Source organism: Strongylocentrotus purpuratus, unplaced genomic scaffold (assembly GCF_000002235.5).
Source record: "Strongylocentrotus purpuratus isolate Spur 01 unplaced genomic scaffold, Spur_5.0 spur5_contig_815, whole genome shotgun sequence".
NCBI classification, from domain to species: domain Eukaryota; kingdom Metazoa; phylum Echinodermata; class Echinoidea; order Camarodonta; family Strongylocentrotidae; genus Strongylocentrotus; species Strongylocentrotus purpuratus.
This window is the reverse complement of record NW_022145519.1, coordinates 248,761-273,668: the sequence shown is the minus strand read 5'-3', so window position 1 is coordinate 273,668 and position 24,908 is coordinate 248,761. Positions and strand designations below refer to the sequence as shown.

Genomic DNA, 24,908 nt, shown 5'->3' with positions numbered 1-24,908 from the left:
TGTTCAACAAGAGTTATATGCTCAGATTCACTCATCAACATTGTGATAGGACTTCAGAAGGGGTGTCAGAGTGAGTTTCATCATGGCATTGATAAGAAATTTGTCTTTCAAAGATTATTGGTCAAAGCCAATACTTGAAGAAGCACATCCTCATTTCACTGCACCCCCCCCCCTCCTCCAAGGGTACAAATTGTCTAGGATATGGCGATAATACCTCTTTTGAAAGAATGATTTTAATAAAGAATGATAATATAGTACTATACAGTAGGCTTGCGGGTGCACCATGTGAGAGAGAGGGAAGACTACACCAACAGTCCTTTTCAGGACTACACACCCTCAAGAAAGATTACCGAGTCCTTTTCAGGACTCCTCAATCCTCCCTCTCTCTCACATGGTGCACCCGCAAGCCTACTGTATATCTACATCACCATGCAAGCCGATACTTACAAGCAGCATCTAATATAGTACTACTATATTCAATATATTCATTTTTTTGACCTATGATACAAATCAATTCAAAACCATTAGGGTCTCCCAACATATCTAAGTGAAACACAAAACAGTGACAAAACATTTTGGATTAAAACACATGAAAAAAGAAATGTGGAAAGTGTAGATAAATGGAGCAGTTGAGCATTATTTTCCAAGCTGTTATTGAAATGTTCAGGCTTACCTGTAATTCCTGGTTCTTCAGGTCTTCTATCGTCTTGTCATCTTTAGCACGAGTTGCCATGGGAAATTTGAAATTGCTGTTTCAAAGTAAAGACAATATCAAATTATAATTGTTCAATTATTGTAGGTAATATTTAAGATAAGCTACAAAATGGTCAATCAACAAGAAATAACAATTTAAAGATAAAATATGCTCAGATTCACTCATCAACATTGTATACCTTCAGAAGGGGTGTCAGAGTGTGTTTCATCATTGCAAACAATTATAAAAAAAACATCTTTTCCAATTTCAATCATTATTGAAATCGGCTGTATAATTCAATTACGATCAGTGATGATGGCAAAGTTGGTTACAGAAATAATCTAACATCTGTGTAGAGTTATGATTTTTATTCTTACTTGGTCATGACCATCTCCATGAAGTAACGCAGGATCGGATAGTTGTCCCATCCCGCACGACCTGAAATGAAGATAAATAACAATAGAAAGAATATTTAGTTTCTTCAGCAGAAACAATCTGAACACACCTGGTAGCCGGAGCTAAAGCTAGGGTAATAATTCTAAAGCTCTTTGGAAGTGCATAGAGACTAAGTATTATGCGCTATACAAGAACAAACTATTATTATTATTATTAACACACCCGAGATTCATATTTTGGGATAGTTTTGTGTTGTGATTCTTCTACCTTTCAAGACTACCATTCGAAGATAGTTCCATTAGAGCCCAAATTACGATGATTTCAGAAATGTGCTGCCCTAGGTGACTTTCGAATAAAGAGGTGTTGCATCGAGCTCAAGAAAAGCGGGTGCTGATTCAAACGATAAGAGAGAGACAGAAGAAATGGCTTGGACACATAGTGCGGCATGATGAGGGCTTGATGCTCAGTCATAGAAGGTCATATTCATGGAAAGAAGAAGAGGGGAAGACCTCGTAAAGGCTTTCTAGACGATGAAATCACAGGATGTGGAGCAACAGGGTATGAAACGCTGAAACGGACGGCTCAAGACCGAGGAACTTGGAGAGACACTCGATTTAAAATTTTGATTGGGTCACTGAACCTGTCATAAACCCGACAGATCACTAATGATGAAGTGACTTTAGGTGCAATCAGGGGTAAAGCCTGCATGCCTCCTTTGTTCAACCAATTGCATTGGCTGAAGTAGAAAAGTTTTTTTTTTTGTAAAGAAAAAAAAAAGGAGAGCATAATATAACAGAGGTGATAGTCAGCATTAAAAAAAAAAAAAGGATTCGGGGGGAAAAATGGCATCTAACATTCCCCCCTTTTGAGTAAGAAAAATTGGGACATAATAGGAAAAAATAAGGAAAAATAGAGAAAATCAGGGAAAAATCAGGAAAATCAGGATAAAATTGGGAAGAAGAAAAAAAATAAAAAAATCAGGAAACCGATTTAAATCTGGTTTTTATCGGGCATGATATAATCAGTTGAGTTCTTGTAGAACAAGAGTTATAAGCTCAGATTCACTCATCAACATTGTGATAGACACTCAGAAGGGGTGTCAGAGTGAGTATCATCATAGCATTTCAGTAAACTTAGAAGAAAATTGAGAACACCTCGGCTGATCCAGCAATCATTACAGTGACACAATATTTATGTCCCATGCATACATATCTGTGTTGGTTCATTCAATGCATGAGGTTTTCAGTACTCCTGTTTGTCTGTTTGTTTTGTATTTGGTTTGTTTAGCTGGTTTAACAATCCAATCATCTCTTGAGGAGCAAGTTTCATTTTGCCAAAACTCACAATTAACTTCATGGTGGTACTTTGTTGGTAATAAGGTGATGTGATGTGATGGTGGTTATTTTACCCAACTGCTAAGAAAGCATAAATGCTTGTAAGTAAGCAACCAGACGGCCAACGGCTTTAGGTCCTGTCTGAGGGACCTGGTAGTGAGGATTAATGCCTTACTAAAGGGCACTAGCACATCATCTTGGTTTCGAACCCGGGTCACCGGATTACGAGACCACTGCTCTACTAACTGACAACTGAGCTATCGCGCCTCCTCATAAGGTGGATCTCTTACCTATATTACTGGGGTTGAAAGCAGCCATGATGAGCAGCAGGATCCAGCCTTTCCAGTAGAAGTTTGCAATGGCAAGACTCGGTACCTGGTAGCTGAAATGACAGATACAACACAGGATTCATCGAACACCATTCAATTTGAGGAAAGACTTGTTACCTTGAGCCTCTACAGGGGGCGTTTCACAAAACTCGTCATCAGTGACAAATGACAGTTTTCGTTATAAGCTACTGAAATCCTTGCTTCTGATTGGTTATTTAATTAGTTTTCAATTCGTTTTTTTTTTTTATTCATTTCCATTTTAAATAAAAACAATACAAAAATATATACAATGATAAGCATTTGCAATATATAAGAAAATGAAGATAGGGAACGAAAAAATAAGGCCAAATGGCCTTGTGGAGACATAGTTCCCCTAACAGTCACTGATTTTGTCACTGATTTTTGTAATTTGTCATTGAAAAAAGGCTTTGTGAAATGGGTCCCTGTACTGGTTTATTTGAAAACCCTTCTTGACTGGACACAAGAAATGTGAAATAGGAAAACTTATCAATAAAATATTGAGTTCTTGTAGAACAAGAGTTATATGCTCAGATTCACTCATCAACATTGTGATAGGACTTCAGAAGGGGTGTCAGAGTGAGTTTCATCATGGCATTGATAAGATATTTGTCTTTTAAAGATTACTTTTCAAAGCCATTACTTGAAGTAGCATATCCTCATTTCACTGCCCCCCCCCCCCCACCCCCAGGGTACTCATTTTCTAGGATATGGCGATTATACCTGTTTTAAAAGAATGATATCATAGTACTACTATATTCAATATATTCAGTTTAAGCCGGTACACTGTACATGCGCACGACACAAAATTATGTATCGAGTGTCCCGACATTGACATTTCTATATTATAAACAAGTCGGAGTTAAAATAACTTCTACCACAGCTGTGCGTGTGTTTATAAACATGACATTTACAAATAATTTCTACGTACAATCGTGCGTTTGTTAATAAACATGACGGAGTTAAAATAATTTCTACTACAACTGTTTGGTTGTTTTTAAACATGACGGAGTTTAAAATAATTTCTTCTAAGACCGTGTGTTTGTTTATATTACATGACGGAGTTTAAATAACTTCTACTACAAATTATGTGCGTTTGTTTATGATCATGACGGAGTTAATATAATTTCTACCACAATTGCATGTGTGTAATTTGTTTATAATTAAAACATGACATTTACAAATAATTTCTACGTACAATCGTGCGTTAGTTTATAAACATGACAGAGTTAAAATAATTTCTACTACAACTGTTTGGTTGTTTTTAAACATGACGGAGTTAAAAATAATTATTCTAAACGTGTGTTTGTTTATAAACATGACGGAGATTTAACTTCTACTACACAATTCTGTGAGTTTGTTTATAAGCCTCACGGAGTTAATATAATTTCTACCACAATTGCATGTGTGTAATTTGTTTATAAACATGACATTTGAAAATGATTTCTACTACAAATATGCGTTTGTTTATAAACATGATTAATCATGGAGTTAAAATAATTTCTACTACAACTACCGGTATTTGGTTGTTTTTAAACATGACAGAGTTTAAACGTATTTGTTCTAATTAAGACCGTGTGTTTGTTTATAAACATGACAGAGTTTAATAACTTCTACTACAAATTCTGCGTTTTTTTATAAGCATGACAGAGTTTAAGTAATTTCTACTGCTACAAGTACAACTGTGCGTAATTTGTTTATAAAAATGACAGAGTGAAATAAATTGTACTACCGTGTACACCGCGCTTTTGTTAATGACAGAGTTAAAATAATTTCCATTACAACCAAGAAGACTTCTTGGTTGTAGTGGAAATTATTTACCTTGCTACAACCAGGGTATGTGAGTTTCTAAAACACCTCCCTGCTACAACTGTGCGTTGGTTATAAACGCGACAAAATAATTTCTACTAAATCTACATCCGAACACACATAACGGAGTTATGATAGAATTTCTAGGTCATCACAACTGAACCCAACGCTATATCCACACACACACAAAACACATGTGCTCAGCTAATGTCCAACACACTGCTTGGGCGTACGTTGGTGGGCGGTGTTTAAATTGCAAGCCTGTGCCAATCGATAATCAGCTTTGAGACTAATTTCTTTAAAAGTTTATCGGAGTGCTACTGTATATCCAAATCATAATGAAACTGTCTTCTACTCGAAAAGGGTCTTCTCATTGGCTAAATAATAATTTGCAAGTTTATTTTTTGAAAGCAAATGTTTGCTTGTTTTCAGTTGTCATTTATTCTCCTGAGGTATTCCAAGTGGTATGAAGTCTGAATTGGCAGACTAAACAAGCCCTGTAACTTCTTGGTTTCAGCTGGCTGGGGCGTGTCATATATCTTAGATAAGAACTGTCAAAACATGTCTGGGAAATGTAATCACGTACTGTAACCATGGAGATCTCTTCTTATATCCCCATGCTGTAACCCCTCTTACTTTTATGACAATGAGATTGCCATCCAGGGGGAGGGGGGGGGGGAGGGAGGATTTTGATGTGAAATATTTTCAATCAAAAGTCGCCACCATATATGTTCTACCTCATTTTCTTTTTCTTTCGCAATTTTGGAATCCTTTCATATAAATATATATTTTAAGTCATGACCTTTTTATACAGGTATGCGAATTTTATATTTTTGACGTAACCTCAAAGGGGCGAGTTAAAAGCACACAGCTATGATGACAATTTGGCAAATCCAAATTCATAAGTACTATCATTATTTTTGTCTACAACTAGTTCATCTAATAAACAAGGAATTACACCCAAGAGTCTGTTGGCCATTCCGATAGGCCATGATTTCTTGTCGAACATGGAGACTTTTTGCGATCGGGGGCGGGGGAACTGAATTCAGACAAGGATTATTTTTTTATTTTATTTATTTATTTTTTTTATTGGGTGCTCAAACATAACATAAAAGCCAACTTGCTGTTTACAATCATGTACAGGAATGTGAAATGACAAAAACATCATAGTCCACTACAACTCAAATATAAACTTTTTAAAATGGAGGCTTAACTTGCCATATTTGGCTGCAATTACATATTCAGATTTAGACTTAATTTTTATCCAAAATATAAGACCATGAAAATTTGGTTTCTCTTTCTTAAATTTGCAGCAGTGAATGTAGAACCTGGTACACAGAAGAAAGAAATTTATACATATTGAATTTTGATAGTCCTTGGGACAACCAAACATTCTTTCAAAATCCGAAGAAAATAACTTCTTTTTTAAGTTTTAAAGATAGAGAATTCAGACAAGGATTAATAGTCGAGGAGGTACAACGAACCGTCTTCTTTCTCTTATAATTTATTGAAATGTCAAAGCTTCCGGGGGGGGGGGGGGGTACTGAATTCAGACAAGTATTAAGAGTCGATAAATGTAAACGAATCCTCTTCTTTCTCTAATAATGTAATGAAATGTCAGAGCTTCCACGCTTCGCGCTGGAGTGGGGGGGGGGGGGGGACTGTGCATTCAGACAAGCATTAATAGTCAAGAACGGTACAACGAATCAACTTCTTACTCTAATAATTTAATGAAATGTCAGAGCTTCCACGCTTCGCGCTGGAGTGGGGGGGGGGGGGGGGAGGGTCACTGAATTCAGACAAGGATAACGAGTCGATAAATGTAAATGAATCGTCTTTCTTTAATAATTTAATGAAATGCCAAAGCTTCCGCGCTGGAGGGGGGGGGGGGGGGGACTGAATTCAGACAAGGATTAAGAGTCGAGAACGGTACAACGAATCGTCTTCTTTCTCAAATAATTAAATGAAATGTTAAAGCTTCCGCGCTTGAGGGGGGGGGGGGGGACTGAATTCAGACAAGGATTAAAAGTCGAGAACGCTACAATGGATCGTCTTCTTTCTCTAATAATTTAATGAAATGTCAGAGCTTCCACGCTTCGCGCTGGAGTGGGGGGGGGGGGGGTCACTGAATTCAGACAAGGATTAAGAGTCGATAAATGTAAATGAATCGTCTTCTTTCTCTAATAATTTAATGAAATGTCAAAGCTACCGCGTGGGACGGGGGGGGGGGACTGATTTCAGACAAGGATTAAGAGTCGAGAACGGTACGACGAATCGTCTTCTTTCTCTAATAATTAAATGTAATGTTAAAGCTTCCGCGCTGGAGGGGGGGGGGGGGGACTGAATTCAGACAAGGATTAAGAGTCGAGAACGGTACAACGAATCGTCTTCTTTCTCTAATAATTAAATGTAATGTTAAAGCTTCCGCGATGGAGGGGAGGGGGAACTGAATTCAGACAAGGATTAAAAGTCGAGAACGCTACAACGAATCGTCTACTTTCTCTAATAATTGAATGAAACGTCAAATTCGCGCGGAAGGGGGACAACTGAATTCAGATAAGGATTAAGAGTCGAAAACAGTACACCAAATAGGGCTTATTAAGATTTGAAAACGGTACAAACAAATCATTTTCTTACTCTAATAATTTAATGAAATGTAAAAGCTTCCACGCTTCGCCCTGGAGGGGGGGGGGGGGGGGACTGAATTGAGACAAAGATTAATAATCGAGAACGGTATAACGAATTTATTGTCTTCTTTCTCTAGTAATTTAACGAATATCAAAGCTTCCACGCTTCGCGCTGGAGGGAGGGGGCTGAATTTAGATAATAATAGTCGAGAACGGTACAACGAATCGTCTTCTCTCTCTAATAATTTAATGAAATGTTAACGCTTCCAAGCTGGAGGGGTGGGGAAACTGAATTCAGACAAGGATTGAGAGTCGAGAACGGTAATACGAATCGTCTTCTTTCTCTAGTAATTTAATGAAATTTCAAAGCTTCCACGCTTCGCGCTGGAGGGGGGGGGGGGCGACTGAATTTAGATAAGCATTAATAGTCGAGAACGGTACAACGAATCGTCTTCTTTCTCTAATAATTTAATTGTAACGCTTCCGAGCTGGAGGGGTGGGGGAACTGAATTCAGACAAGGATTAATAATCGAGAACGGTACAACGAATCGTCTTCTTTCTCTAGTAATTTAATGAAATTTCAAAGCTTCCACGCTTCGCGCTGGAGGGGGGGGGGGGGGGGCGACTGAATTTAGATAAGCATTAATAGTCGAGAACGGTACAACGAATCGTCTTCTTTCTCTAATAATTTAATGAAATGCCATATTTCCGCCTTGGAGGGGGGGGGGGGGGTGACTGAATTTAAAAAGCATTAATAGTCGAGAAATCGTCTTCTTTCTCTAATAATTTAAGGAAATGTCAAAGCTTCCGCACGGGACGGGGGGGGGGGGGGGTGAATTCAGACAAGGATGATTAAGAGTCAAGAACGGTACTACGAATCGTCTTCTTTCTTATTAATTTAAGGAAATGTCAAAGCTTCCGCATGGGACGAGGGGGAGGGGGGGGGCTGAATTGAGACAAGGATTAAGAGTCAAGAACGGTACAACGAATCGTCTGCTTTCTCTAGTAATTTAATGAAATGTCAAAGCTTCCACGCTTCGCACTGGAGGGGGGGGGGGACTGAATTCAGACAAGGATTAATAATCGAGAACGGTACGACGAATCGTCTTCTTTCTCTAGTAATTTAATGGAATGTCAAAGTTTCCACGCTTCGCGCTGGAGGGGAGGGGGGGGGGGGGGACTGAATTTCGATAAGCATTAATAGTCGAGAACGGTACACAAATCGTCTTCTTTCTCTAATAATTTCCGAAATGCCATATTTCCGCCTTGGATGGGGGGGGGGGGGGACTGAATTTAGATAAGCATTAATAGTCGAGAAATCGTCTTTTTTCTCCAATAATTTAAGGAAATGTCATATCTTCCGCGCGGGACGGGGGTGGACTGAATTCAGACAAGGATCAAGAGTCAAGATTGGTACAACGAATCGTCTTCTTTCTCTAGTTATTTAATGATTATGTCAAAGCTTCCGCACGGGACGAGAGGGGGGGATGAATTTAGATAAGCATTAATAGTCGAGAAATCGTCTTCTTTCTCTAATGTCATATCTTCCGCGCGGGACGGGGGGGGGGGGGGGGTGGACTGAATTCAGACAAGGATTAAGAGTCAAGATCGGTACAACGAATCGTCTTCTTTCTCTAATAATTTCATGAAATGTCAAAGCTTCCGCACGGGACGGGGGGGGGGGGGGGTGGGGCTGAATTCAGACAAGGATTAATAATCGAGAACGGTATACAACGAATCGTCTTCTTTCTCTAGTAATTTAATGAAACGACAAAGCTTCGCGCAGGAGGAGGGGGGGGGGGGGGCTGAATTCAGACAAGGATTAAGAGTCAAGAACGGTACTACGAATCGTCTTCTTTCTCTAAAAATTTCATGAAATGTCAAAGCTTCCGCACGGGACGGGGGGGGGGGGGGTGGGCTGAATTCAGACAAGGATTAAGAGTCAAGAACTGTACTACGAATCGTCTTCCTTCTTTAAAAATTTAATGAAATGTCAAAGCTTCCGCACGGGACGGGGGGGGGGGCTGAATTCAGACAAGGATTAAGAGTCAAGAACGGTACAACGAATCGAGTTCTTTCTCTAATAATTTAATGATAATATCAAAGCTTCCACGCTTCGCACTGGAGGGGGGGGGGGAACTGAAATCAGACAAGGATTAATAATCGAGAACGGTACAACGAATCGTCTTCTTTCTCTAGTAATTTAATGAAATGTCAAAGCTCCCACGCTGCGGCTGGAGGGGAGGGGGGGAGGGCTGAATTTAGATAAGCATTAATAGTCGAGAACGGTACAACGAATCGTTTTCTTTGTCTAATACTGCAGAAAAGGGATTTAATTCTAAAATCACCACTGAGATAATTCGCTATCATGAGTCATGACTGGTATCGTGATCTTAGCATTGCGAACTTAAGACTCCTCAATCATGACGATCGTAACAATTTTTAATAAAATTGCTGAATTTTATAATCAAAATTTTGTATCATTGCTTCAATTTTCGAAAAAAAAATAACCGACATGACATGACAAGTAGGGCCTAATTCAAACAGGCACATCACAACCACACAAACACACAAACAAGCAACAAAATAGGCCTACACCGCGAATAGATCGAGGAGCTCGAAATGACTGTCTAAATAATAGGAACACTAGACAAGATTAGTTTCGCATTATTACGATTAGAATTTTATAAAAAGAATCATGGGTATTAAATAAATAACTTGATACTTTATCGTCTTTATTAACAATTGATTTTCACATCTATCCCAATTTTGACTCTCGTAGACTTAATTTCTGCTCTCGCTCTTTCCCTCCCTCCATCTTCCAAGTGTACCCCTTCCTCTCCCTCTCTCTTGTCTCCATCTTTCCTCATGTTTGTTTATCAACACCCTTGCGCGCAGGGCCTTTGTTCAAACAAAGTTCAAGGGTTCAAATGGGCGGCATTTTGTCTCCTCGCATTCAAATCTCAAAATAGAACTCCAGTTCAGAATTGCGCAATATACCTCTCAGCCAAACATAAACAAAAGGTTTAGATTTTAATGGGTCAAGATTTACGTGCCGATACGTCTTTTTACACGAGGTCGTGGACAGAATTGAGGTTAGATTTATCATGGAATGTGTTGATAAAACCCAAGCAATCTATATTTTGCATGCTTAGATCTATAGCTTGAAATTAAATTGTGAGCAAATAAACTTCACTATTGTAAAACCCATCGATCTATAACTTGTAATTAAAACTAATCAGGAATAATCTCAATCACATTGCTCTGCAATTCCAACGCTCTAGCTCGCTCAATCCATTTGGCTTGCGCCTATACCATGCGCGGAGATAGCCAACGTGGCTAGCTAGGCTGCGAGTACGTAGCGGCCGTGCTGTGTCCTCAGCTAGCGCATCCTTTTATGATTGCTGTGCATGTGCGCACTGAAATTCGTCCTCCTGCGTCGCGATGATTTCAAACTAATAATTAAATTTGGAGACTGCAGTCAGGCAAAGTGCGCGTACCAAATTCGTCCTCTTGCGTCGCGACGATTTCAATTTGATAATTAAATTTGGAGACTGCAGTCAGGCAAAGTGCGCGTACCAAATCGGCGCCGATCGTTCCATGCAGGATCCTGCATCGGAACGACAGCAATAATAAATATCTCATGCCTTACCCCTGTGGTAATGTGATGTTCTCTGGATGATGGTAGACACAAGAATTCAAGACGACATCAATCAATGTGGTGCGCTCTATCTTTAAAACCTGGAAGTCTGACAAGAGAAAAGAAATGGACAACCAGAGAACATCCATGAGCTAATGTGAAATTTGCAAGTCACAAGACAAGGTCAACAATTTTTAAAGCAAGTGGAAAACTGAAGGGCTATGGAATTCAAATATAGGAATATTTGACAGCAAGTCGACAAGAAATTTACTGGTAAATTCTCCTTATGTCAGTTGGTTTTTCTGTTTAATTTCTTACAGAAAAAAATATGCTCAGATTCACTCTGTCAACATTGTGAAAGGCCTTCAGAAGGGGTGTCAGAGTGAGTTTCATCATAGCAAATAGCAAAGGCAAGTGTCCACAAGTGAAAGTACCATATCCTCAACTACTTAAGAAACTCAACGTTGGGGCATTTAACAACCCAATACATCAATGATATCTTTAAATTCTTTCTTTTGTGTTTGGTTGAGTCACCTCATAGAGAGGTATCATTTTGTTGCAATTATGGCTTAAGATGGATTACGTCAACTCCGAAACATGTACCTTTCCTTTAATTGCTAGGTGATTTTCATTGTTTATATTTAAAAATAATTATTGTGTCATCGTTTATAAATTATTATTTTGTGATGAACCATGAACTAATATTGAAAGTGTGCTTCAAGGAGAGAAAGATAATAATTTCTCTCTTTCTTTATTTCATTATAAAAAAAAAACTTTCTCTTTGTTCTTCTGTATTTCCAATGATATCACAACAACACAGAATGAAGTACCTTCCGATTGCAGCACTGCAGCCCTCTTGACCAGCTTATCTACCAGGTCCAAGGCCTCCCCCGCAGCGAGTGGAATAGTCCTCTCCAGCCCCATGATGAGCAGGCGCATCAGGGTGTCCTCTTGGACTGGCACTTCTGAAAGCAGGGAGAGCAAGAGTCTGCACATGGAGGGACAAAAGAAATACAATTATTGATCTACATTTGCCACTCTCCACCCGGGTGGTAAATGGGTACCGGTAGGAAGGAATTCTTTAAAATGCTGTGAGCGTCGAGATCGACAGCCTAGCAGAGCCAGGTAATGTTGGAGCGCCTTGAGGACCTTGCAAGGTCGATACGTGCGCTATGTAAGAATCCAATATTATTATTTATATATAACTCAATCTTAAAGCCCATCTGTACTAGTTTGGCTAAGAGGGAATAGACCACCAAGGGTGGTCACTGACAGGTGGTTATCTCATCAACTCAGCTCTCAATTAACATAAGAGAAAGAGGATCATGGGGGACCAATAGTCACTGATTAGGCATTGTTTTCTATATAGAGGGTGCAAGTAGCTACAAGTAGTACAGTGGGCCTTTAAATTACGTCCTTTGGTTAGAATTGCTGTTACAACTTATTATAAATATATTACCACATGACTTATCTACATTTAAATGAATACATTTATAATCATGAATATCAATGTTTGGTAGATTAGTTTTTTATTTGCTATTTGAAATGTTACCATGTTTATCGTCAGTACAGAAACAATTGACATTTATCAACAAAACAGAAGAAAATGGCAGAGAGAAAGAGAAAGAGAGAGGAAGTAAGAGAAAGAAAGTAAGATAGAGAGAAAGAGAGAGAGAGAAAGAGAGAGAGAGAGAGAGAGAGAGAGAGAGAGAGAGAGAGAGAGAGAAAGAGAGAGAGAGAGAGAGAGAGAGAGAGAGAGAGAGAGAGGGAGAAGGGACCAGTTAAAGAAACTGTTTAAATTCTTTCTTGGACATCCCATTGAAACGTCTACTAGTTATGCAGCACACATTTCTATGGGATGTCCACCAACCGAACACTTACAATGATATCAAGCAACTAGCCATAGGTAGACAGAAAATTAGACCCCCTTAAAGACGTTTTTTTTAGAGAGAGCTTGTCGAAAAAAGAAATAGTCGGCAAATAAAACAAAGTAAAGATCTTACCCTCTGTCCGTCTCTTGTGGCCAGTTGTCCTTACTGCAGTAGCCTTCATGAGTGTCTAGGAACACAAGCTTCTGGATACTAAAAGAAACAACAACAACAGAAGGTCAAGTCAAGTCACATCACTGACAAAGGCTGTAGTTGATCAGCTGAAAATATCAGGGGTACAGATTTTGTTAGTGAGATTTTGATTAACCTTCAAACAATATAGTAAAGCTCATCACCAACTTTCTTTTAAAATAAAACACAGTTAGGTATCAGCTCAGATTCACTCTGTCAGCATTGGGATTTGCCTTCAGAAGGGGTGTCAGAGTGAGTTTCATCATAGCAAAGAAATGGCATGTTAGGAACATATGAAAAGAAACCTAACCCTTCTCTTTAAGTTTAAGTCAGTAAGGTAAATGACAAATCTATAACACAGGGGCCCTGCCTTACTAAAGTTCCAATTGGTTCAAATTCACATCAAACCTGACATCAGTGAGTGCTTCATATTAAAGCTTATCTGTACTAGTTTGGCCAGGGGGGATTAGACCACCCCACGTGGTGACTGACAGGTGGTTATCTCATCAAATCAGCACTCAATTAACAAAAGAAAAAGGGGATCATGGGGGACCAACAGGCTCCGATAAGGCATTGTTTGCTATATACAGGATGCAAGTAGCTATAAGTAGTGCAGTGGGGCTTTAAATGCAGAAGACTTACACTTTATTGAGTTCTCCCTGAGTGAGTGTGAACATGCTGATGGCGATGGTGTGTATCCACCACACACAATCTCTTTGGGTCATTGAGACTTGAGCCTGGAACGCGCGCAGTGACTCCATGTCAGACGCTGGTAATAAACAAACAAAAGAAAATCATTTCAAGATGGAAGTTTCACAGGCACCATGCTGTTCCAGTGGGCTATAAGAACTCTAACTGCATTCTAACCAGAGTAAATTGGTCAAATATCAAGAAAATTCCTATCGGATTTGTTTGGCAATAACAAAAATAATATCATAATGGATTATCTTGACAGTATAAACCATTATTCAGAAGGTGCATGACTCTGAAAATTACAAAGGGTTTTATTTCACTTCCAGAATTACGAACCCTATTAAAATTTAAAAAAGGAGGCACCCTATTTCAGTTTAGTCATTATGAACCAAAGAAAAAATTAACCTTTGTTGTAACTGACCTCAAAATTACAAACCTCCGGAAAAAACAACATCAAATCTTCTGATGAAGCATCAACATGACTTGACATAGTGTATTTACTCCAGTGCTTCTCGCGGGCATTTATCCAGAGTAAATATCTGTTTTTTAGTACCCATGCAATAAAAATGCTCAGATTCACTCATCAACATTGTGATAGGACTTCAGAAGGGGTGTCAGAGTGACTTTCATCATGGCACTGTAGCACAAGAAAATACAAATGAAATAACTGAAGGGAATTATACTGCATGATAGGAAGGTATTCCTTTTGAAGATACCATAGCTGATTGCCTTTTGAAGATACCATAACTGGTTACCTTTTCTCTCTCCTCTGGTGTAGGCTGCAACAATTTCTCTGATTTGAGGTGTGACGCTCAGTAGGGATGCCAGGCAGATCAGGTCACACAGGGATGCAAACATGCGATCCTAAGAGAAGATGAAGTTTAAGGAAGTAATGAAAACAATATGAGAGAAAAAAGATAGGAATTGGAGAAGAGAGAGAGAAAGCAAGAAGATAAGAGAGGAAAAGAGAGAGAGTTTTAAAATAATTATGAGGTAAAAAAGAAGACTTAGTAAAATGAGATTTCAGTACATACATTGCTTTCATTGTGACTGAAATATCATATTATGAATAGACATTCTTTGCCTTCATATTATGCAAAAAGTGCTCAGAATAATAAAATGTTCATTGAAGATAATCCCAAAAGCACTCAACTTTAAAATGATAAACTACACATCAGTTAGTACCTTGATTGCTTTTTCAAGCTCTGTGAACTGCCTGTCTGTTTTTTCCGTCATCAGTCCGCGGCAGAAAGCGACAAAGTCGACGTCGTAGCGCAGCGCTTTGACGATCTCTCTGAAGAGTGCCCTCAACGCCCGGAGATAGTCATCGCGGTTCATCAACAGGTCTTGAAACACTGCTGCTAGATTCTGAAGGGTTTACAAGAAGCAGACAAAGAATTTGTGAGTTTCTTATCTTAAGCAATATAAAAATACAGGTGTTACAATCCTTATGTCTGAAACAATTGATTTTTAAATGAAAAAATTATAAAATGGGCGAGTCAAAGGTATTTATTTTGGTCCCTAAATTACGGACATCATTATCATTTTTAGTTGTTGCAGCTCAACTATGTTCACTTCATGTTTGGTTAATGTATGGAACAGCAACTGACCTTGGAACTGCTCAAATATAAGCAAGGACATAATTAATACAACGGCCCATGATATAAAACGGAAGAGTAAAGGTAACGTGTCAACTGATGCTGTATCAAGAATGGGCGAGCATACGTCCTATAACATTTACATCAGCAATCAAAGGTATTGTCCTAATAGCTAACTAATTATTATTTAATAAGTCAGAATGAATCAGGGGGGCTGGGGTGTTTGTTTGTGATGGCCTGGTCATAGAGTCACTACCCGGCAAGAGGGAGATGGCAGGTTCAAATCATGCTGGTTCCAAGATTTTTTCTGATATGTTTTCAATTACCTAACATTCACAGGTATTGATATGCTTAGAAAGATTATGTCTTGGAGAAAGAGTTATGCAGAACAAGGTTATGTATGTCACACATGCAAATTCTACATAAACAAAATCTTTCCTCATGGCCTTTTATGCAGTAGACACTTTGGTGCTCAGATTCACTCATCAACATTGTGATAGGACTTCAGAAGGGGTGTCAGAGTGAGTTTCATCATAGCAGCTAAGCACAGAATGCTCCTCAGGGAGTGGAAAATGTGCATACATTGTGTGCGGGTAAGCCTGAATCCGATGACCGGGGTAATAATGTATCTGTAAAGCGCTTAGGCACATCATTGGATTGATTTATTGAGCGCTATATAAACACTGAATATTATTATTATTATTATTATTATCATTTCATTCCATACACAAACACTCAATACATATTTAGAGAAAGTTTTTCTGGTGTAGTAGTTTGATTTGATTCCTTTTCCATAACGTAATGGTTGGCAGCTCAGGACAATGTATCTTATCAGTTTCATACCTTGGCTGCTAGTTCCGGTGAGTGCTGGAACAACGCTCCTAGAAGGGCCATGTTGTTCGGATTACGTGCATTGGACAGCTCATTGTAAATGACATGCTTCACGACAGTGGGCAGGTTTTCCTTGTGCTGGCTCAACAGCTCTCTGTACAAAGGCAGCAGGGATAAGAATGGTGTTGCTATGAACTAATTTGATTTGATTTGATTTGATTTGATTTTCTTCTGCATTCATATAAGCATACAATTTTTTGATAACAATAATGATATGAAGTACAATAAGTATTTTTCTGACAATGTATCATAAATAAGCAAATACATATAAATATAAATTGTATACACAGATAACATACATCTAAACCAAACATAATATCATATTTGATAAACAATTGGTAGTGAGATCTGTACTTTAACACAGAACACATATGTCAGATAACACTAAAAAGTTGTTTTAGTATAATTTTTTAATGATAACTAATCTTACAAAAGGAGTGCAGTCACTTCATACTGATAAGGGTTGAAAAAGGGTCTCAGCCCCGCAAGTCTGATCTTGACAAGATAACCATTGACTTCTTCGTCTTCATAAGACCCCCTCCCCCCAACAAAAAAAAAACTCTTGATCCTTACTTAACACATGCCAGATGTCAAAACAACACTATAAGTGAAAATTGCTTGAATATCGACTCATTGTGTACCACACGGTAGTGGGCAATTGTCATAAAAGAACTTTAAATATTAATAATTTGACTTACAATATTGATAAATTTGGTATAAAATATCTTCCACAGGTACCAACTTTTTATTTCTGTTTCTGGGAGTAAAGCGTAACCATTCTCAGTCGGAATTAATTGTTCAACTTCTAAAAATATTGGGCAGAATTTGCCAAGGGTTTAATGACAGACAGAGAGTGAACTCACTTCATGCTGATAAGGTAGTGATTGATAAGGGGCTTGGTCTTAAGTCTGATCTTGATGAGATGACCTATGACCTCTACATCCTCCTGACTGTGGGTGCAACAGTTCACGCAGGTCGAGACAAGCAACTCCTGGGCTGGCCTCGTCAGCTGTGCAAGGCAAGATGAAAAAGAAAAAAAACAGAGATAAAAGCATGAGCCGATTACATCAATCTGGACAGTGTTTCACAAAATAATCAGACAAACTTATCGAAATGCCAGTATGCACTTTAATACGCGTTTCGATGGGATGTCGGTGAACTCGTACTTATGACGGTTTCATGAAACCATGCCCGGGTTGTCTGAGTAATGACTTGCAAGGGATGCTCAGATTCACTCTGTCAACATTGGGAAAGGCCTTCAGAAGGGGTGTCAGAGTGAGTTTCATCATTGCATAAATTTTACCCACATGTCAATGTATGATCATCACAAACAAACACAATTATAGCAAAAGTGCAACTTTTTATCTAAATTTATATGAATCTCACAGGGCATTATAATGGCTCACAGTTTACGAAGTTAAAGGTTTAGAATTTGGTTGCTCTTGGGTTCGAGGTAATAAAAAAAGTTTGGTCGAGGGTACAAGGTAGGAAGTCATTGACATTTAGTGCAAGGAACAAATGATGAGGCAGTTATCACAGGAGCATTTACTTCTTATGGCCAGGCCCCAGATTCAAAATGCAATGCCCTGTATAGATGTCGATACAAAATCAGTCTCAAAAGTTCAATACTCTATAAAGCACAGCATGGCCACAGCATTGTTTCATAAAACTTGCTATCAGTAACAAGTGCCATCATTTTATAGCACATTTGCCAATCTCAAGCCAATCAAATACAATTTCCGTACCTTATGTTGATAATCGCAACCCGTTATCGATAAATGTTTTTTGAAATAAGGACCAGAGGATTTTTCATACCTTGGGGTTCTGTAGCCACATCTCAAGACGTTGGGCGGTGATGAGCCTGACCTCGCTGAAGCCGCATGTCGATGTGAGAAGCCTTAGGAGGTTCCTGGGTGTGTCCATGCCTTGTCTCCTGACCAGCTGCTCCTTCACAAAGTCCACCACGTCCTTCTCTATCTCATCCCGTAATAGACTGTACCTGTGAGGGCAGCATGAACAGTTTGTTCTTCAGAGTACTTCAAATGACTTTAAAAATACATGAATGCATGTTTTATATTTTGAATCATTTGGGACTTTTATATTTGCACGAAGACAATGTGGAGTGCTACGATCGACGTACTTTTAATGCACTGCCTTGAATGGACGTCACACGTATCAGTCCACGCAAATCTAAAATTCCCTATTATATGGTTTCAAGGGTACTTTGTCCCATTTGCAGGCCAAAAAATGAAAAGGTTTAATTCCAACGGCAATTGAAAGATAATACTAATTTAGAACCTCCCTCAGAACTTATATTAGGACCTCTAGTGTATTTACAAGTAGGTAGTTTTGTTTGTTTTTTGTTTTTTTGTATTATCAGCGTTTCGTTTTTTTTTGAGAATATGTATGCTTTCATTTTTTTTCTTACTTTTTCGTTTACTATTGAAGTAGTGATTAACATTTTTAGGAAATTTGGTCGATGTGCAAAAAAAAAAAAATCAAAAAAAAATTAATCTAAAAAAAAAAGAGAGGATTACATGAAGAAAAAACGTACTACCGTAATTGGGAGAAAAAAACAGAATAATTACAGGAAAAACGTAATGGTTTGGCAGCTTTGCAGATGTGATAGTTTCCAGGAAGACCTACCTTGGCATCGTTTCCTGTGATTCTGAACCCAGGTCACCTTCCTCAGACCCTAGGGTTGGTGTACTAGAAGCCTGACTGCCTTCCGCATCCTCACGACTGGGGCTTCCACCTAGTTATAGCACAAATCATGAACATGTTTACAATCTACCAATCACCTAAATTATTTTTGTACAGTTAGGATGTGTAAAATCAACCTCAAAAAGCTTTCCCGCCATTTTGTGTGCCAAAGGATAAGAAGTATGAAGAAAATAAAGAAAAACATAAAACATTGGAGGCATTGTATAGCATAGCTCTACTAGAATATAAAAACAAAATATAATGGAAAGAAGACGAAGAAGGAGGAGGAGGAGGAGGAGGAGGAGGAGGAGGAGGAGGAAGAGGAGGAGGAGGAGGAGGAGGAGGAGGAGGAGGAGAAGAAGAAGAAGAATGAGAGAGAAGAAGAAGAATGAGAGAGAAGAAGAAGAAGAGAGAAGAAAAAGAAGAGAGAAAAAGAAGAAAAGAGAACACGGAGAAGAAGAGAGAGAGAAAGAAATAGAAACAACTGTGAAGAAAAAGTGAGATAAAGGAAGGAATAATACAGCGAAAGCGAAAGTGGGAGTACGGCATAAACAGAGTATCACTTACTGCCAGAAACATCGGACAAGCTTCCTCGGAGTGGGTCTGTCGCCATCTGGAGATGAGGAGAGGCCAGCTTGGTTCCAAAGGCGGTCTGGATGTTGGTCACAAACTCCTTGCAGTAAGGATGGTCCACCCATACCCTCTCGCCATGTGCATCCTCCAGGTATACCTTAGGCAAAACATCCAATCACGTAAGCACTATATAAATATAATTTATTATTATCAGTACTCTTAGTCTTGCCTTGGGCTCTTCTTGTTTAAATGGTGTGAAACTAGAAAAAAAAATCGACTCCACGCAGTCAAAAATATGCGTCCGTCTGCAACATAATCAGTATTTTTTAATCATGGGATTTTCTCAAGTTGTGCACTAACAAGATATGTTAGCACATTTCAATCTCTATTTCATACTTGCTCCACTAGACTACAAGCAAATGTGAATATACTAACTATGGAGGCTTACCTTCACAAAAATATCAGGCCAGTTGTGCTCATAGACAAAGGCATGCATCAGTAGATTGCAGGCCACTACAGACACCAGGGCATTCCCCTTGCTCTTGAAGCTCATTCCAATGTCTCTCTTTAGCAGTGAGCAGGTAGTCTGAGAGAGACAGAGAGAGAGAGAGAGAGGGAGAGGGAGGGAGAGAGGGAGGGAGGGAGAGAGAGGGGAGGGGGGGGGGGGGGAGGGAGAGAGAGAGAGGGAAGGAGATAAGGGCAAGGGAGGGAGAGAGAGCGGAGAGGGAGAAAGAGGGAGGGAGCGGTGAGAGAGTAGGAGAGAGGGAGAGAGCGAAGAGGAAGAGAGAGAGAGAGACAGAGAGAGGGTGGAAGGGGAGGAGAGGGAGGAAGAGTGGAAGGGGGAATAAGAGAGAGGGAGAGAGCGGAGAGGAACAGAGAGAGAGGGTGGAAGGGAAGGAGAGGGAGGGAGAGTGGAAAGAGGAGTTGAAGGGGAGGAGAGGGAGGGAAAGAGAGTAAGAGAGAGAACAAGAAGGAGAGGAAGGGGGAAAAGAAAGATAATGTTTAGATACATATTTCAATCATAAGTAGGAACATTAAAGATATGAAATAGTACACAAAAGACAGAAATCATGAGACCAATATGAGATGTGGATAGCAAGAAAGGGTATTTAAAAGATATCTGTTCAAACAAAGCTATTCATTACATGATACATACAAATACTTAATGCATGGATAAAGTCTAAACAAGAATACGCAGTAATAACAGATATAAAGACACATCTCTATTACCATTTCAAGAATAAATTACTTAATGGATGACTTCTTCATTCTTTCATTTCCAACAGGATAAGTAACAACCAAGTTCCCATAGTCAATGGGTTAACCAATTTGTGAAATAAATGCAAAAAACAAACAATTTATCTTGGTTATAAAGTGAAAAAATTCAGCACCCCTCCGTTACCTCGATCACGTTCTCCGACTCAAAGAACATTGGTTTGACTTTGGCGAGGTACATGAGCCCTAGGTAGAGAGCAGGAGACGGCTTGGCTCGGACAGTCTTCAGACTCTTCAAGGCCCCACACAGGATCTTATCGATGCTTTCATCGTCTTCAGCCTCGTCTGCAGCCAGAACTCGGTCCACCAGCTCGATTGGAGGCACTGTCAACATGAACGTTCACATCATGGTTAATTGGTGTTTGAAACTGTGTTTGGACCAAGAATGACTTTCATTTTTCTTTTTCAAACAGAAATGTGTATCTTTATGGTGAAGATCATTTTCATGGAAGATTTTGCTTTTACACTTAATTCAACAAAGCTATATTTTTAGTGAAACTCCTAGCTGATCATTTATGACAATTTTGTTCAATTTGTGGTACAGAATGGATGAAAGAATGTAATTGGGGGTTCTCATGGGAAATTCAGGTATTTACCCAATAAGAATATCATCGTTACGAGATTGGACTTCACTTTATGACTGTCACGTCTTATCTAAGTTACAACATGTGCACATACTGTGCATCATACAATATTACCCTGACCGCCTCGCCTGATCCACGACTGAACGCTCTCTGGTCTCTCATCACACTTTTCGACCCAAGTGGGCAATGAGTTTTTCTGTACCATAAAATTGTTATTCAACCCAAAGTCCAGCAAAAGGTAGAAATGGTGATGCATCTTACATGAAAACTCTGTCTTGAAGCTAGAATATAGACATGTATGTGTGTGTAACTGGGTTCTTTTACAGGTGTGTGCCATTAACATGTAGATATTATTATTTTTTTGTCTGAGGACTGACTTTTACAATAACCATTCAAAAAGATGTGACTCAATTTTGAACCTGGGGGGTGTTTCATAAAGCTGTTCGTAAAGTTACACATGACTTTACGAACGACTTGTATATGAAGTGCCATATAGGATGCCCAACGGTTTTTCTCATTTTTTCAATAACCTCAATTAAATCATGGCAAAAAATATACTTTGCATTAAAAATGTTTGTTATCATAAGAATGTTAATCTACATCTGCACAGTTCAACTTTAGTTGATGTATTTAATAATGATTGAGCATCCCACTTGGCTTTTCATATACAAGTCGTTCGTTAAGTCACACGTAACTTTACGAACAGCTTTATGAAACACCCCCCAGGTTCCGTCAAAGTCAGTTTGTAAGCAAACTCAAGAGAGCTGGCAGTTCCACTAATGGTACCGCAGAGAGACCGACCGACTGCTGTCCCATCACTCACCTTCAATGGTCTTGATGCCTGGTTTGTGGAGGACGGCACTGCTTGAAGATCTGCTGATCTCGGGAGCGGCCCTACCGAGGGGCGTCAACCCCACCAGCTTGGTCTTGGGCGGTATCACATGGCTTGGCAGGGGTGCGCTGGCCTCCCTCTTGCGGTCAGAGTAGAGTGATGGGGTAGGCTTTGGATCCTGGTCAGGACGCCCTTTACTCCCTAGCGGGATGATCTTGTCTGGTAACGGCAGACCTGATTCATGATGAAGAAGATTTATAATTTCTTTTTTCCCCACAGCCATTTTGTTCAACCACAAAAATAAAAACATACAAATCATACAAGATACAGATGGTGAGGATGGCCCTTAAAGAAAGGCTAATACAAAGTGTTTCACTGACGCAACTTTAAAAATGCATAGCTTTCGCTTTTCAATAGGGTGTCTGAACAATTTTCAAAATTTTCCCTTTGGGATCGTTTTTTCACCATCATTATGGTTGGATAATTGAAAAAAACATTTAGTCTACTCCGAATTATACATTTCGAATTTCAAGACTCACCAATGTTTCTATCAAAAGATACAGCCCCCTAAAATCGACGAAAAAGACGTACACGCAGAGTTATTTTGTTTTGCTAAATTTAGCAAAACATCTGCATTGCGCATTATGCAAGCGTACGCGTGTTGCTTAGCTGCATGCGCTACTCGAGCGCGATCGCAAGCTCCACCTCTGTTGTCTTATGTCATGTCTGTGTCCGTTCGCCTCCCTACTTAGCTGATCCAAAAAATGGGGGAAAGGGTATTTTCAAACTGATATAACTTGTGGCTAGCAAAAAAATAAGCGCATGGATCGATTCCTTCAAACTGATCGATCTGTCGGTTCTAAAAAATGGCAAATTTCGGAGCTAGGATGCAAAAAACATTTCATAGACCTCTACAAAATTAAAAATACAATGGCTGTTTTGACAACAATATTTTTAAAATTCTGAGTGGACGCCCCGTTGGAAATATGGAGATTAATCTGCTCTTTCATTTGACACCTCATTTATTGAGTCTCACCTTCATTATCACAACAAATAAATTAAAGGTATGAATCTCGATTTGTTCATAAAAACTTTGACCAATTTTGCATGATCACGCAATGCACATTTCTAGACTGCATGATGATACAAAATTGATAGGGATGCGTGCAATCTCTATGGGAAGGATTTTAGAACACAACATTCACTAATTTGTTTCTCTCATTATTCTGCTTTTACTAAAACCAACTATCACTTTATAAGGTTGGACTCGCCTTGAAATGTCGTTGGCTATGGCGTGGCCTGCGCCTGGCCTGGCCTGGCTAAGCGCCACGCGCGCTGCCCTAGCGCTGGCCTTTGGTTATGCTTCAGTGAATTCAGATAAAATGCACTGTTCACGTTCATGCTGTTCTCAAATCTCGCCCTTGGCCAAAATCCTACAGAAAACTTGCCAATAATAGCTCTTTAAGTGGACGATCTACAGGATTATTTGAAATTCTGCTTACCTCGCCGAATCGGTGGCTTCTTTGGAGGCGGCTTCCCTCTATCCATTACCTGAAAGATCACTTAAAAATTGACAATTAAAACGCCGACTTTTATAAAAAAAAATCCTACATATCGCTAGCTACTGATGGTATCTTCAAATACATAATCGGAGAGAAGAAAATTGCGGCGGCATCGACCGTACCAATCTAGGGTGCGGCGTGAGAAATTAGGTTTGGGAGTCCCTGATGAGGGAAAGGGGATGACGGTGGTGCTATTAATGCAAATGAATGTACAATGGATTCATAGCAATTTTAGTGAGCGAGCGAACCGAGTTATCTATTTTATTGTCTAGTCATGCATTTGATAGGATTGATATCTGCAAATTATGACACGATATCACATGCAGTGGATTTTGAATGAAGGAAGGTGGGCATTATCACTCCAGCAAAGCATAGAGAGTCAATGCCAATGCGTACTGACCTTTAACACTGCATGCTTGCTGTGAGCGGGTAGTTTTTTAGACCCAACACAAATACACACACCACACAATATTGCATAGACTGTACACAATCATGTCGATGCAGCTGTACGCAAAGTTTGACACTAGACTTACAATTTGAATTTTTAAATTATTATTTTTATCATCAGTAAATTTAAAAAAAATGTATTTTACTGCTATTTAGGTTTCATCAATTGTCACTAAAGTACCGATTTTGAGTGAAATTAGTTGAGTTTTGTACAGTGGTGTTTGAAATGTTGAGAATCAAAAACACAGCTTTTACTACACAGCCAGGATAGTGATGCTCCTATGTGTGGGCATAGAGCCCGTGAAGACAGGTAACTACAGGTAACTACAGGTAACTTGATAACTATCTTACCGTCAGACCTACATGATTAAATTGGACATAGGCCTACAACATCCCTTTCTCTTTCATTTATACCAATTCTTAGGCGTTGTTATAATTTCCCCTCCCTAACATAATGTTTGTAATCCATTATGGATCATTAAAGGTAATACAAAGTTTTGGTATGGGGTCATGAATTCGGTACAAATTAAAATATTGAAAGCATATGCGTTCCTACAATACTCAACAGGCCCCTGGGAACGATTTTTTTCACCGGGGGTGCTCAGGCCTATATATATATATATATTAGATAGCTTTGACAGATACCGTGATGTGATTGGTCCAGAGCTCGTCACGTGATATCGATTCGAGGATCGTAATTATTATATTTTCCTGGCCGGTCACTTTCCAGTGTTATATTCACCAGCTGGTGAAATGAATATATTTTTAATCAATGCACGTCGCCCTCTTGAGGACTCTACGTCGCCAATTACACAAATTACACCAATACCGAGGGTATTTTTT

At 39.2% G+C, this 24,908-nt stretch overlaps 1 protein-coding gene across 1 annotated transcript in view; it reads right to left on the bottom strand.

The window, feature by feature from the left end:
• Positions 1-23,695, bottom strand: part of LOC105436718 (integrator complex subunit 1-like) — a 52,422-nt gene extending 28,727 nt beyond the window's left edge. The window contains exons 1-18 of the mRNA XM_030978793.1: positions 23,559-23,695; positions 22,048-22,290; positions 20,768-20,964; positions 19,814-19,951; positions 19,360-19,522; positions 18,736-18,844; positions 17,905-18,088; positions 16,953-17,098; positions 16,042-16,183; positions 14,786-14,968; positions 14,356-14,464; positions 13,550-13,676; positions 12,851-12,928; positions 11,678-11,835; positions 10,860-10,956; positions 2,715-2,806; positions 1,072-1,132; positions 674-749 (exon numbers count right to left, since the gene is read on the bottom strand). Coding sequence (XP_030834653.1) covers positions 674-749; positions 1,072-1,132; positions 2,715-2,806; positions 10,860-10,956; positions 11,678-11,835; positions 12,851-12,928; positions 13,550-13,676; positions 14,356-14,464; positions 14,786-14,968; positions 16,042-16,183; positions 16,953-17,098; positions 17,905-18,088; positions 18,736-18,844; positions 19,360-19,522; positions 19,814-19,951; positions 20,768-20,964; positions 22,048-22,290; positions 23,559-23,604 — 2,349 coding nt within the window. The 5' untranslated portion in view covers positions 23,605-23,695. The remainder of the gene's footprint in view (positions 1-673; positions 750-1,071; positions 1,133-2,714; positions 2,807-10,859; positions 10,957-11,677; positions 11,836-12,850; positions 12,929-13,549; positions 13,677-14,355; positions 14,465-14,785; positions 14,969-16,041; positions 16,184-16,952; positions 17,099-17,904; positions 18,089-18,735; positions 18,845-19,359; positions 19,523-19,813; positions 19,952-20,767; positions 20,965-22,047; positions 22,291-23,558) is intronic.
• Between the last annotated feature and the right edge of the window lie 1,213 nt (positions 23,696-24,908).